The sequence below is a fragment of the Danio aesculapii genome, chromosome 3, assembly GCF_903798145.1.
Source record: "Danio aesculapii chromosome 3, fDanAes4.1, whole genome shotgun sequence".
Classification (NCBI taxonomy): Eukaryota; Metazoa; Chordata; class Actinopteri; order Cypriniformes; family Danionidae; genus Danio; species Danio aesculapii.
The window spans coordinates 35,847,884-35,863,105 of record NC_079437.1 but is presented as its reverse complement, the minus strand read 5'-3'; the positions used below and the strand labels follow the sequence as shown (position 1 = coordinate 35,863,105).

At 36.1% G+C, this 15,222-nt stretch overlaps 1 protein-coding gene across 5 annotated transcripts in view; it reads right to left on the bottom strand.

The window, feature by feature from the left end:
* Window positions 1-1,018: 1,018 nt before the first annotated feature.
* Window positions 1,019-15,222, bottom strand: part of pdxdc1 (pyridoxal-dependent decarboxylase domain containing 1) — a 42,694-nt gene continuing 28,490 nt past the window's right edge. For all 5 annotated transcript variants that reach the window (XM_056453890.1, XM_056453888.1, XM_056453889.1 and 2 more), the window contains 10 exons: window positions 14,182-14,242; window positions 12,073-12,143; window positions 11,881-11,986; window positions 10,398-10,569; window positions 8,845-8,963; window positions 8,638-8,759; window positions 7,674-7,766; window positions 6,751-6,847; window positions 2,644-2,742; window positions 1,019-2,498 (listed from right to left, as the gene is read on the bottom strand). In XM_056453890.1, the coding sequence (XP_056309865.1) occupies window positions 2,275-2,498; window positions 2,644-2,742; window positions 6,751-6,847; window positions 7,674-7,766; window positions 8,638-8,759; window positions 8,845-8,963; window positions 10,398-10,569; window positions 11,881-11,986; window positions 12,073-12,143; window positions 14,182-14,242 (1,164 nt within the window). In that variant the 3' untranslated portion in view covers window positions 1,019-2,274. The remainder of the gene's footprint in view (window positions 2,499-2,643; window positions 2,743-6,750; window positions 6,848-7,673; window positions 7,767-8,637; window positions 8,760-8,844; window positions 8,964-10,397; window positions 10,570-11,880; window positions 11,987-12,072; window positions 12,144-14,181; window positions 14,243-15,222) is intronic.

Genomic DNA, 15,222 nt, shown 5'->3' with positions numbered 1-15,222 from the left:
TATATAAAAAAATTATAATAACAATAATAATTAATGGTGTCTTTTTTATTTTAGTTGATAAAAGTAGATTTAATTATTTTGATTAATAAAATTTTATGGCAGCACGATGGCGCAATGGGTAGCACAATCGCATCACAGCAAGAAGGTCGCTGGACTGAGACCCAGCTGAGTCAGTTGGTGTTTCTGTGTGGAGTTTGCATGTTCTCCCCGTGTTCCAGTGGGTTTCCTCGGGGTGCTCCAGTTACCCCTACAATCCAAAGACGTGGTACAGGTGAATTGAATAAGCTAAATTGGCTGTAGTGTATGCGAGTATGTGCAAGAGTGTCTGAGTGTTTCCCAGTGTTGGGTTGTATCTGGAAGGTGCATCCGCTGCGTAAAACATATGCTGGATAAATTGGCGGTTCATTCCTGTGTGGCGACCCTAGATTAATAAAGGGACTATGCTGAAAAGAAAATGAATGAATGAATAAAATTAAATACAATAAAACAAGATTACTATTATATCCAAAACAATACAAAAAATAGATAAAATTATATTGTTACATTCTAAAACAATTAAAATGATAAAAATATTACAAAACTTTTAGATTTAAAATAAAAACAACTTTATATGAATTAGATTTTTATCTTTCAAACAATATTTTAGACCATTTTTTATATGAAAATGTAACTCTATAAATTGGGTCTTTATAAAATAAAAAAACTACAGAGAGACGATGATCATATTTTGGGGTCCATGGCATCTACAATAAAGATATGTTTTTACTTAGCGATTTTGTCCTGCTCTGTTAAACATAATTTGGGAAATATTTTTAAAAATATTCAAAGGGGGCTAATAATAAATATATATATATATATATATATATATATATATATATATATATATATATATATATATATATATATATATATATATATATATATATGTAACCTTAAAATAAAGTTCTAAAAAACTTTAAGTGAGAAAAGCATGTTTTTGCTGTGTAAGAGAGTAAGAAAAACCCTCCAAATCCTTCCGTTTGCTTTAGTACCATTTAGTTTATTATCATTTACATCACTCCTCATTGTAAAACAAAACTGCAATTATAAAAACCACTATATTCTTCCTTTTGACACAATATTTCAAGTCTGTTCTCATCTTCCCCAAAGAAAAAAATCCCAATGATTTATTGCACCAGTTAAGACAGAATCATTTTGAAAAAGATGAGCAGATCTACCATTACATGATTCAGCAAGGAAGCACAGTTATGAAAAATTAAAGCACTTTATGCTCAAGGAAGGAAGGAAGGATGAATGGACGGAGAGATGGATGAGAGGATGGATTTGAGCTGTAGTGAACTTCTTATGGATGATAACTCCTACAACATACATAGCTAAACAAAACTACATCATTTCCCCAGTAGCATTTTATTAATGTGTGTGTGTGTGTGTGTGTGCGCTAAAACAAATCACCATTGGTGTAAACCACAAATAAAGATCTTCATTTGAGTACATTACTTTAAGCCTTCATAAACATCCAAAGAAAAACGTAACAATTACTCTAAGAGACATCTCTGAAACATTCTTCACAGTGAATACAGTGTAATAATCGTTTCACTATTGGTAAAGCCAAAAGTGCCGGATGGATTTCTTTCTGATTTGAACTTCTTTCAGACTCGGACGATTTGTAGAATAAATAAATATCCTGCTGTTCTGATTAAAGTGTGACATTCTGTACATAAAAGTGCAATAAGGCTATCGTTTGATTAGAAACAGCTGCATGAGTCTTCAAGCGTCAACCTTTTCCTTCCTTTGCATCTGCCTATGGAAAGTACATAAAGCAGCTTTTGGCAAACAAGACATTTTGACATTAATAACCATGACGGTAAGGCCACAATAGCCCTTTCGTTGTGTAAATAACAAGCGGAAATGGATCAGAAAAAACCTGTCAGACAGGCCTACGGATGGACAAGGATAAGCCTCAAAAAATGTAACTTAAAGGATGTCATCCACAATGGAAGAACACACTGGCAGTGCACATAAAAAAAACTGGAAGGAGACACTATAATGTATATATGATTAACCAAATAAAAAAAACGAAATGTGCAACTGATTATAACGAATAATAGGAGATGATACGCTCACACGTTATTTTCATTTTCACAAAATTCCAGTGTTTTTGCTTTTAAAGCTGCTTCTTCATTTCGAGAGTGGTTTGCTCAAGGCATCGAGGTCGTGGATGCATTTTATTTTTTTCATTAATATAGAGCATCTCTTTTTGTTTTTGGAGTGGTCTTATCTGAGGGTGTCCACGCTCTCTGTCTCTTGTCCCTCTGGTACTCGCTGGTCCGCTAAAGCGGTTTCCTCTAGTATGTGAGCGGGACGTTCCTGCGGGACCTCGGCTTCATCGGCGGCCTGTGAGTGTAGAGTTTCCCTGAAGGATTCTTCAAGCTGGCTGACAGAGCTGGTCTCACTGATGGAGTCTGATCCTGCTCCGGGCCGCCGGAAGAGCTTCTGGCCTGTGAATCACATGCTTTGATTAAATTGAGAGTTCTGTAAACATCATTGAAAAAAAGCCAGATTTGATTATTTTGTGGACATTGAGTTAATTAGGTGTAATTAAAGTCACACTGATCGGAGATGGAGATGTCTGTTAGCGGTTACCTGGAAAGCGTCTGGTGTTAGACTTGGGGGAATCAGGTGAATCTTCTTTACTCATCTGGGCTTTTATGGAATAAACCGGCTCTGTGCTGTCCAGACAACCTATGGAGGTAAAATGATACTGTAAAAATGAAAACTACTTGTTTTTTTTTTTTAGACTTTTAATTTTCATTAGTGTGTAAATGTTGCTTGCTTTGAACTTAAATTCACTTACACTGCCTGACAAAAGTCTTGTCTCACCGATCCAAGTTTTAGGAACATCAAATAATAACTTGACTTCTAGTTGATCATTTGGTATCAGAAGTGGCTTATATGAAAGGCAAAGGCCTCTAGATTACGCTTCTTTTACCAAAATAAAATATGATCATGTCTTGATTTTTCATTTAATCAGAATTACTTAATTAGGACAGTAAGAGACGACTTTGCTTAGACAAACACCTTGTCACTTAACAGAAATAATGTGCAGTATAGAATATAAAGTCATTGTGCAGTGGAAAAATAATTAATATTGTGTTTGACTCCCATGAGCTTGGACGACTGCATCGATACATCTCTGCAATGACTCAAATAACTTATTAAAGTCATCTGGGATGGCAAAGAAAGCGTTCTTGCAGGACTTCCAGAGTTCATCAAGATTCTTTGGATTCATCTTCAATGCCTCCATCTTACCTCAGACATGCTTAATAATGTTCATATCTGGTGACTGGGCTGGCCAATCCTGGAGCACCTTGACTTTCTTTGCTTTCAGGAACTTTGATGTGAAGGCTGAAGTATGAGAAGGAGTGCTATCCTGCTGAAGAATTTGCCCTCTCCTGTGGTTTGTAATGTAATGGGCAGCACAAATGTCTTGATACCTCAGGCTGTTGATGTTTCCATCCACTCTGCAGATTTCTTGCACTCCCCTATACTAAATGTAACCCCAAACCAGGATTTTTCCTTTACCAAACTTGACAGATGTCTGAGAATCTTGCGTCTAAGAGTGTTCCAATAGGTCTTCTGCAGTATTTGTGATGATTGGGATGCAGTTCAACAGATGATTCATCTGAAAAATCTACCTTCTGCCACTTTCCAAATGATCAACTTGAAGTCAAGTTATTATTTGTGGCTTTTACACCTGGGATCGACAACAAGACTTTTGTCAGGTAGTGTACAGTTCACCCAAAAATGAAAATTCTGTTATTAATTACTCACCCTTGTGTCATTCTAATTTCCTTTGTTCAATTTTAGAAAACAAATGAAGATATTTTAGATGAAATCTGAGAGCTTCTCCTTCAAATACAGCAATGGTCACAGGAGATTCAGAGTCCAGAAAAGTCGAGTTTGTTAAAACATTCTATATGACTTCAATAATTCAACTGCTATCAAACGAAGCTCCAACAACAGGTTTGTGGGCCAGAAACACGCTATAAAAATGCTGTAGTTTGCCTATGTCTTCTCTTCTGTGTCTGGTCAGGGTGGCAATTTACTATGGGCAATAAGACAAAATTGCCCAATATGCAAGCACAGTATTGCCCTTAGTAAATAAACACTCTGATCTGATGTGGAAGATATTGTTAAACAAGGTCATTTTTACAACTTTTTTGGCTCACAACAGTGTTCTTGGAACTTCATATGATTCCAGTTAAACCACTGAAGTCCCATTTAATGTATTGACAATGTTTGTGGTTCCTTAACATCTCCAAACTGTTGTTATCTCCTGAGAGAGCTCTCAGGTTTCATCTAAAATATCTTATTTTGTGTTCTGAAGATAAATGAAGGTGATCGTAACAACAAGAGGGTGTGTAATTAACAACATAATTTTCATTTCTGGGTGAAAAAAATCTAGAAGGCTTAAGGTCTCTAAAGAGAGTTGTTCTATAAATCGCAAGCATTGTTTAAGAACCAGAACAGCTCAGTTGTAATCTCAAGTTTTCTTCCAGGAACATACACGTCACAATATCCTGAATTTCAGTAATTCCCACCCAAGGCAAGATTAAGGAGGTGAGGCCATTGCTGGTTGAGTCATGTTAGTAGTGTGTTGTCTTCATATCAAAGAGACGCTGTTTCACCTGTCTAATATACTGCTACATGATACCCTATGGTGATACACATGATATTTCCTCCCAAACTGTTGATATTCACAGACATAACCAGTCTACTGCAATCTTCCATGTACTTCCATATGTGTATTTGGCATAATTTTGTTTGTATTTGACGGTTGATATGAAAAAGAACTTAGTTTAATACTCAAGTGACTTTCTTTTGAAGCTTCCTGTATGAATGCTCTTCTTCTGTACGCTCTATATACCAACTGACAAGACTTTAAAGAGCCCTTATTGTGGGTTTTTGAAAATGACATTCCATGTAGCGTGTAACACAGCTCTAAGTGAAGTGAAATATACAGCTAAGGCTTAAATCTGAAAGTGGACAGTTTTTAAAACTATTTATTCATCTAAAAAAAAAAAAAAAACTCATAGTAGTTAGAATGAATCGTCTTCAAATCGAGTCTTTAGCCATTTCGGCGTGACGTGGCTACGAAACATAAGCCCCGCCCAATTGTTGCTTGTGCAAACCAGAGAAAATTTAAACCTGCGGCCCTGCCCACTAACCCAGCAGCAAATACAAACAGATCCTGAAGTCATCATGAGTCATGAATACGCTGTGCTTACCTGAATATTATTGGAAGTGTGAGGGAAAGGAGTGCTTCAGTAATTTACACGCTTACAATGGGCGATTCAATCACTTGTTAAAGGAAGGATCAGAAAAGACTACTGGTGTATGAGACTTGTGAGATGAATGCACAGACACAGGGTGCGTGCAAAATGAGGCCAGTTTATTAGGCACAAAGGCAGCCTGCTGCAGCTGAGGAGGAGCTCTGGTGAGCGCTAGAACCTCCTGGCTGGGGATGTGATCTCTGGGCAAAGCAGAGTACAGGTAAGCCCTGAGAACATATAACACTTCACGCAAGAGGTGCCACAGCAATGATTGCAAATAGAAATGATCTAAGTTACAGCTGAAGGGAGAAAAGCTCCAAAATGAAAGATAATTCATGAAATCAGACCTGGCCCACGACACATTTCATAAGTGCAAGCAAATGGCTGTCTCCTTGTTTTCTCTAGCTTGCAAATGATGCATTTAATTGTGTTTTGTTACTTGTAACTGCTTGTACTTTATAAGGTATAACCCTTTATATTCTCATATCGCGTCTAATGCCACGTTGAAACGCAACGTGTGCCGCTTTGTTTACAGATTTAAATGCATTTGTGAGCTGGTGTTCCACTGCTGTTTGTCGTTGCTATGGCCACCGTCAGCTGATCCTACACACGTGCAGCGGTCAAGGTTCAGAATAGTTCAGCTTTTGCTGCTGTGTGGATTAATACTGAATGTGTATCATAGTTAAGAATGGAGCAATATGCTGGTGTTTAACTACACTGCTTTTGGTGGTAAGGTGTCTGAATAACACTGCTGAGTAACTTTTAATATGAAGCGTGTTTCGGGCGTCCGTTGCGATCGGATCTTATACCAATGTTGGCGAACCGGGGGCTTGACAAACCGCGCTGGGCATTTTACTGTCTTGCGCGGAGCGCTGTTGACCAATCATCAGTCCAATTAGCGCAGATTAGCTAAGGAGGGGTTTGGGAACAAATGAATCGCTGAACGATTCATATGGGAGTCGCTGGGATAATTACGTAAAAATAAATTCATAAGATCATTAAAGTGTTTTTTGACCTTGCATGCATACCCATGAAACCGAAATGACCCTTTTTAATGTGTAATATGAGCTCTTTTAAACTGAATACCGAAGTTTTGTTTGTTGTGCCTTCTAGAGAGTAAGCAGGGACCAGAAGCTCATTTGCATTTAAAGAGACAAGCTATTTGTATTTTAAGTAACACGTAATGTCATAATTACCCTAATTTAAATATGACAGCATATGACATTCTATTCGGAGCTGTTCACATCCTCTGACTCTAGAATAATGGCAAAACTATCAATACTTAAACAGTGTTCAAATAAATCTGCAGCAGTCACACTGTAAAAGTCAGAATACTTAATACTGAATGTCCATTGACAGCTGTCATTAAAAAATGTTTATGCCTTATATCTTTTTTTTTGGTGTACAGTAATTATACCTTCAGCAAGGTTGAACGTTCTTCCTTTGACAGAGGCCTGGACCGGGGAGAACCAGTTTAGCACAGAGCTCACCAGAGGAATTTGTCGAAGTACGCCCTAAAGAAATTACACAAGATTAATTACAAATTAATATAATTAAAGACTACTTTTTATTACACCAGAAAAATAAATACTACATTTTATAAAGTCCAAAAGTACTAATCATTGATTATACAATGTCAATGCTGCCACTGGAATGACTGTTTTTTTTTTTTGCTTATTATCTTAATTTACAAATCTGCTTATGGTAAATCAAATTTGTAAATATACGTTTCAAAAACACTACTCTAACTTGACATGATTTTAAAATAAATATACATCTCTAAATCATTCCTCACAGGGAGAACATTGTAATGATCATTTCAAATGTTTGATTCTGTATCCTGGTGCCCCCCAGGAGAATTATTTGTAAAATAGATCAATATTCTGCAGTTCAGAATTACCATTTAGAAAGTTGAAAGCTCATATTTGGTTGGTCTTTCTTTAGCTTTCGTAAAACATGATGATAATAAATAAATAGAAAAATCTGACCATCTGAGCAAAGCATTGTGTTTGATTTACAGTCCTGTGATAGAATTTGGTAATACAATTCATAATGGCAATTCATATATGCACTATACTGTGGGCACATCAAAATACCATGGACTGTTTAATATTTTGTGCATGTATTTTTTGAGCATATACTATGGTCTACTGACAACAGAATTAACTGGGTAATGCAAGTCAAATGTTAGCAATAACGACAATATAATAATAATGCTGTATTTACAACAATAGTGTTAACCTCCATTAAACACTGCATGTTTCCAGGTTTTAAATGCTTTTATTTGGAGTCTTTGACTTTTAGACCTAACTGTGCACTTATAATAATGTAAATGCTCACCTCCTCCATAAGTTTTTCTTCATTTGCTTTCTGAAGCTGTAGTTCAGCTTCCTGAATGCCTTTTCTCACTACCTCCGTCATGTTCTCAAACAACTAGAAACAAACATAAACACATACATTATTGATGCAGTTATTTATAGCAGGTAAAATAAACATTGAACACGTCATGATTTTTCCTGGTAAGGATATTATCTGATATGAAATTGTACCAGATTTTAGTAAAAACCCAAACAATACAAATTCACAAATAAAACAATCAAAAACAAGTTCTTTCAGAAATTAGATATGCGTACTAACAAGGGAATGACACAAGGTGAAATTACTGAACCACTAAAATGTATTTATTACATTGTATAAAAGATATTTTTGGGACTGACAGGCTCAAGACGACACCTGTCACAAGTGTAGCTCAGCTCTGACCCCCCCTTAAAAAAATTAAACAAAGTCCTCAAAACTTTTTATTTTCTATTGGATTAAGGTCAGGTTATTGGCTGGGCCACTCTAGCAGCTTTATTTTCTCTTCTCACACCAGTTGAGTTTCCTGTGCTGTGTTTGGAATCATTGTCTTGGTGAAATATCCAACCTGGTTTTATCTTTATCATCTAGTAATGTAGGTGTTGAGACTGAAGCAGCAAATATTCATTTACACCTGATGAGGAGCAGGGCTGCTGAATAACTGCTGAGATATTTTAGCTGCTGTCTGGGCTTTCCATGCCTTTATAGAACTCCATCTTCATGTGTTCAATACTTTTTTCTCCATGTCATTTATTTCTAATACACATACCTTATTTTTCGAATGAATTTGTTCAGCTTTATTTGTATGTATGGATTACTTTCGTTGTTACCGATATCTGATGGAAATTTCAAGTCAACTGCACCTTTATTTTACCTGACACACACGCACACACGCACACACGCACACACGCACACACACACAGACAGACACAAACAAACATACATATACCTTTCCACTTTCTTCAATGTCTCTTCCTAAAGACATTATAGTTTCCACCAATTCTGCCACATCCAGGTCTTCTGTTGCAATTCCAATAAATATGCAGTTTTTCTCTTCACTAAACTCAGGACCTGCACACAAGATACAAGTTTTCAAGAAGTGAATATGCATTTAGAAGCCACAATTGTGAATCATGAGGAAAAATCTGTCATTTACCACCAGAGAAGATGAGATCTGTGTCCAGCTCCATTAGTTTCTTCAGCAGGTCACTGTTGATCTTCTCCACCCTGTCTTGTCTTTTGTCTTCATCCAGGTCTGTGGTTCTGGGCTCAAACCTGATTAAAAACAAACAGATAAAAGAACCTGTTTGGCGATGTGGAAATGTGCAACAAGAAGAGTTTTGTTTTTATTCTGAGCAAGGAAAGATCTGATAACAGTAACTGTAGCTTGTTGCAACTCAGCTGGAAAAGTAAATCACACTTTCAATTCCCAGAGTACACAGAACTTGTCAAACGCATGTTCACACCAAGAACCACCATATAAATAATAATTTTAGCGACCACAGCAGTGAAAAATAACAATTTGTTCATTATAATCATCTGCTGTGGATTTATAGTCTGCTCTTTAAAGTTGTGTAGATAATGCTGACGATAGGTCTCATTTAGAAAGCATGCAGGTATACAAACTGGTGGATGAAATTTGTGTAAGAGTGTTTTCATGGACAAATGTTTTACCGTCATACAAACATATATTTTAAAGTTCTAAAGAATAAATATAGCAACAACTTATTCACCTTAGAATACTGCAAATTCACAAACATTACAACATGCTTAAGATTAGGGCTGCACGATACTAGAAAACCTGACATGGTGATATATTTGTTTCTGCGGTATATATTGCGATATGAATACAATTTCACAAGATGATTTGAACAGCCGTTTGGAAAGATTTCATTCATTTAGATAGATTGGGATGATCAAATCTTTTCTATGCAGTGTGTTTGCATAAATTATAGTAAATTACAAGCATATGCCAACACAGCAGAGCAAAGATAAAAGTTAAATGAACAGTGCTTTATGGTTTCTGATGGTAGTTTAACAATATTCAGTTATAGAAATTAAACAATCAATTGTAAAATAACATGGTCATCATTATATAAATTATTGAAAAATAATAATAATATTTCATAAAGTTTTTATCTTTTGATCTTTATTAAATAATCTAATCCTGCGATGTGACTATTGCGGATACACACATTGCGATATCAGTGCTCAAACCATATATTGTGCAGCCCTACTTAAAATAAAACATGTATGCATACGTACATGCTGTGAATTAGACAAGAGATTTTAATGTCAAATTAGTGAATAGAATTTTTTTTTTAAATATTCCTAAATCCTCAGTTTTTTGGTGTCATCTATCAAGTTACAAATATTATGAAGTTAAATGATTATAAATTTACTGTGAACAAATCCATGCCAGACAATATTCATACTACACACTTTTGCCAAGTATTTTTTTGAATCAAACATATTTACAAAGTAATTGACCGACTTTATAAATGGATCAATTTTAAATCAATGCCTCGCTTTATTTATACACACAATTTATTAATTTGGAACTCAAGGCTTTATGATTATGTCAGCTTATATAGTCTTATATTAGTGTTATAATACTAGATTATGTCAGCTAATATAGTGTTACCATATTATTATATACTATAAACATGTAAACTATTAACTTGTTCAGGTTTGACTCTTGAGACTCACCTCACAACTCCGAGACCTGGCCAGTTGAGATCCTCGATGTATGAGAGTGAGGCCTGCTGCAGCACCTCATCTCTGAAGTCCTGCCTGAGGCGCAGCGTGCAGCACAGCACTGGAATCATCTCTGCCAGCTTCTCCACCAGTGCAGCCACATCATTTTCCTGAGTGCCAAGAGCTACACACACATACACACATCACCTTTGTTAGCATGAATTTGAAGCATTGATTTGGGTCTCAGAACTGCAAAATATTCATACTTAAATAATAATAATAATAATAATAATAAATGGTTGAGCAAAAAGTTGAGCAATAAGAACAGCTTACACTTGGCATGCTCAGAATGATACTTTATCCTGTTTCTTCATGGTGCACAATGGTGTGATAACAAAAACGTCTTCAAACAAAATATCATTCTCAACCCATTAAAAGGTTATGAAGTTAGAAATCAAAATTCTTTTAAATTTTTTTATATATAAGGCTACTATACTACAAAAACATCCTGCAAGTTTCAGAACTCAGCACTTTTTTTGTCTGAAACCAGCTTACGTTTAAGTCAATGACAGGCTGTCTAAGTGCCACTTTATATAATAATACACGGAGCAATTTTATTGGTTGTAAAGTCCAATCTGAATGACACTACTAAATATAAACACCTTAATTGGAAATATGTATATGATGAATATTATTAATATTAATATAGGAGTCAATGCGTACTATTGACCTTATTCTTCAACGCAGAAGTGCGCTTGTTTTTGCGCTTGTTTTAGAACCTAGTGATTTCTCCCGTAGGCAACTAAATCGGAATAATAAATGGCAGAAAACGGTCAAACTACTGGCTCTACAAACAAGTGTTTGAATAAATATACCGACAAAATAGTTTGCAACATCAAGCAGCAAAACAAGCTGTTTTTAACGTCTAAAAATGAATGGAAGTAAATGGGACTGGACGTCTCAAGCCAATATGATTTAAATGGCTGTGCCCGCTCGTACACGGAAAATAAGGTGAATAAGGTGAGCCTTATTATTTCTTACCTGTTTTCTCTTGCTCACACAGCAGCCAGCAATACAATACAATTTACAACAAATGCATAATTCAACCATGGTATTAAAAGACAACCATGTGCCGACTGTTGTGGGTCCAACATTTTTCAAAAGTAAAAGTCATATTTAAATCATTGATTAGTGTATACAAGTCTACTGCTTTTTAATTCTAAATCTTGATGCATTTCGTAGTGGACCTCAGAGTGCAATTTTTAAAAAAAAGCCAGTTCATGACCCCTTTTAAATGTAACTATGTTATGAAAATATTACAAAGCAACAAATAAATGACCAGAACGTAATGAATTATGAAATATTTCTCAGTGCCCATCTTGGTGAAACAAGACTTTTTTTCTCCTTGTGGTTGCCTTAAAAGTCAAGTTCTTGTTGTACCATCATCACTTGGTCCTGCATGTTGTGTTAACATTGTAGATTACAAATGTGTTACCTGCAGCGGTCATGAGAGGGCTGAAACGAACACATGTGCCTTCATCCTCCAGCTCCACCACATCCACACCACTGAGGGGAACCTGCTCTGCCAGCTGATCGCCCAACTGCCACATCAGATGAAAGAGGTCGGGTCAATTGTTTTCTTACCATTAATCCTACAATATTCACTGTAAGTGAGAGCAACATTTACCCATCTGTTAAAGGCATCAAGGATATCTCTCTCCCCTGCATAAGATCCTTCTACCGATCCTCCACTTGAAGCTGAAATGAAAGGGATTAGAGAGATAGCTTTTAGTGCATGTCTGTTAGCAGTTAAAGACACCATGATTAATTATTGAAATTTGTATTCTTTTTCATTTTTTTTTCATTTTTTTTTTCCAAGACGTAATGGAGCAAGAAGATTTGTCATCGTATTTCCTATTAGATGTTTCTTTAGGAAGAAATATTTCTTTTAGTTTGGAAACATTAAAGTAAAATCAGTTTTATTTTTTTATTTGTAATTTAAGGTCGATATAATTAAGCCCCTTAAGATTTTTTTTAAAACAAACTACAGAGCAAACCAATATTGTCCAAGAACTTGCACAATTAACCTTACCTGACCTAATTAATGTAGTTAAGCTTTTAAATTAGACATTAAGCTAAGTATTTTCTAGTAGAGAATAGTAGAGTATTTTCTAGAGTACTAGTATCTTGAAAAATAACAAGTAAAATATGATGTACTGTCCTCACAGCAAAGAAAAGAAGTTAGTTATTACAATGTCCTCTCTCTCCGGTCAAAAACAAACAAAAAACATTTAAATAATAAATAATTATTTAAATAATTAAAAATAATTAAAATTTCACAAAAGGGCTAAAAAAATTGCCTTCATATGTATTAATACATTTATTATAACTTGCATTTTCAACCGAACACAGCCTTTCCGGATTAAAGCATTAATTTTTATAAAATATATACGCGTCAAAGACAAGAAAAAGCCTCAAATTCATTCCCAGGCCAGCCGAGAGACATGGTCCCTCCAGTGTGTCCTGGATCTTCCCCGAGGCCTCCCACCAGTGGGACATGTCTGAAACACCTTCCTAGGTAGGCATCCTGGAGGCATCTGAAACAGATGCCCGAGCCACCCAAGCTGACTTCTCTCGATGCGGAGGAGCAGAAGCTCTACCCCGAGCTCCTCCCGGGTAACAGAGCTCCTCACTCTGTCTATAATGGTGCGCCCTGCCATCCTGCAAAGTTTTTCGGGTGGAGCACCATGGCCTCGTAGTTGGAGGTGCTGATTTTCATCCCAGCCGCGTCACACTCGGCAGCAAACTGCCCCATTGCATGCTGAAGGTCCATGTTCGATGAAGCCAACAGAACAACATCGTCTGCAAATAACAGAGATGAAATCCTGTGGTCCCCGAACTGGACCCCCACCAGCCCAAGGCTGAACAGAATTGATGACAAAGGGCAGTCCTGCCGGAGCCCAACCTGCACTGGAAACAAGTTTGACTTATTGTCGGCAATGCGAACCAAATTCCTACTCTGTTCATACAGGGACAAGACAGTTCTTAAAGCGCCTCTGACCCCATACTCCCAGACCACCCTTCACAGAATGCCACGAGGGACACGGTCAAATGCCTTCTCCAAGTCCTAAAAACACATGTGGACTGGTTGGGCATACTCCCATGAACCCTCGAACACCCTGGTGAGGGTATAGAGCTGGCTCAGTGTGCCACAGCCCGGACGAAAACCGCATTGTTCCTCCTGGATCCTAGGTTCAACCATCGGCCTCTCCAGTACTTTGGCATAGACTTTCCCAGATATATTTATGTAAAAATAAAACCACATACTTATTCTGATCTGTGCTAAATACAGTAAATAAACAATAATAATAAAGTATATTTCATTTTAAATGATTAAATCATCTTGCTGACAAATGGGCTGAACTTAGTGACTTGCAGGATAGAGGGAAAATATAAATATTTTTAAAAATACAATCGATTAGTATTTCAGGGCTGCACTGTGATCCTTAAAAAGAGTCTTTGATACATCTTCAAATGATTTTTACCCTAAACATCCACTAAAATGTTTTGATTTTAAACTATTGCTGCACTGCATGCCATAATAGTGGATGTTTTCTGTAATTCATGATAAAAAAAAAAAGTTTATAGACTTTTTTTTTTTTTCTAAGAACCAGGATTAAACTCTTATTAAACAGGAAACACTCTAATACATGAAAAGCTGAATTAATTTTTTGTTGTGATGCACATATCTTCATCTTTGTCCCACACATACACAAAAAAAATGAAGGAAACTTACGAGCACTGTTTTCATGTGAAAACCTGAACACCACCACTGGAGAATTGAGTTCATCCTCCACCTAAAAACACCGGAGAGACACAGAGGGTGGGGACGGGGTCTCAAAACATCAGTGGCACATCTGTACATTCACTAAAGGAGGCCTTAATGTCATGCTGTGAGCACTAACACATTACTGTGAAAACTGGTTTAGTATTTAAATGTTATGATGCAATGTCATGGAGAGGCTTTTGCTTGCTAGCTACTGGTTTGACAGGTCAATCTGGACAATGTGTCACATGACCTATAGTCATGCATTAGTGCTGCTGGAATGTCTATGTGATGCTGGAACCTTTGTTTCAATTACGAAAGCTTAAGAAACACCCATTATTTTTATTATTACTAATAATAATATTACTTTTAATATTAGCAATAATATTATTACTACATAATCACTAAAACATTATTACTAATGTTTCCTTCATGATTATTGGGCATTTTCTTGAACATGTACTGTACGTTTAGCCACCACAGACATTGAGGAAGTGAATCCCTAAAATTATTAACCAAGTGAATTGTTTCTGCCTTAAGCCCTTAAGATTTTTTGGAATAAGCTACTGCTTAAAATCATTAAATAAGCACTGTACCGAGGTTCCTGTTTAAGCTATGTAGTAGAGCTGCACGATTAACCATATTTACAAAAATCAATATTGGCTCATGTACTTTAATCCTCTTGAAATGCCATTGAACCAAAAAAAGTTCAAAAATGCCAATTCATCCAATAATGAAGCAAGGTTAATGAGGGAGTTTGAATCATTCAAATGATAACTCATGCATCTGAATTTGAATCATTTGTAGCAAAACAAGTGACGTTTTTGAATAAAATCAATTCAGGAGATTCATTAAAAAATTCTGACTCATCCAGTAATGCAACAAGTCTCAAGTCTGAGTCATTGAATGATTCATTACAGAGAATTGTGTCTAAAAAACATTATTGTTATTAAGTCATTTAAGAGATTTATCCAAAACTATTATATCATCCAGCGACAAAACATGTCTTTA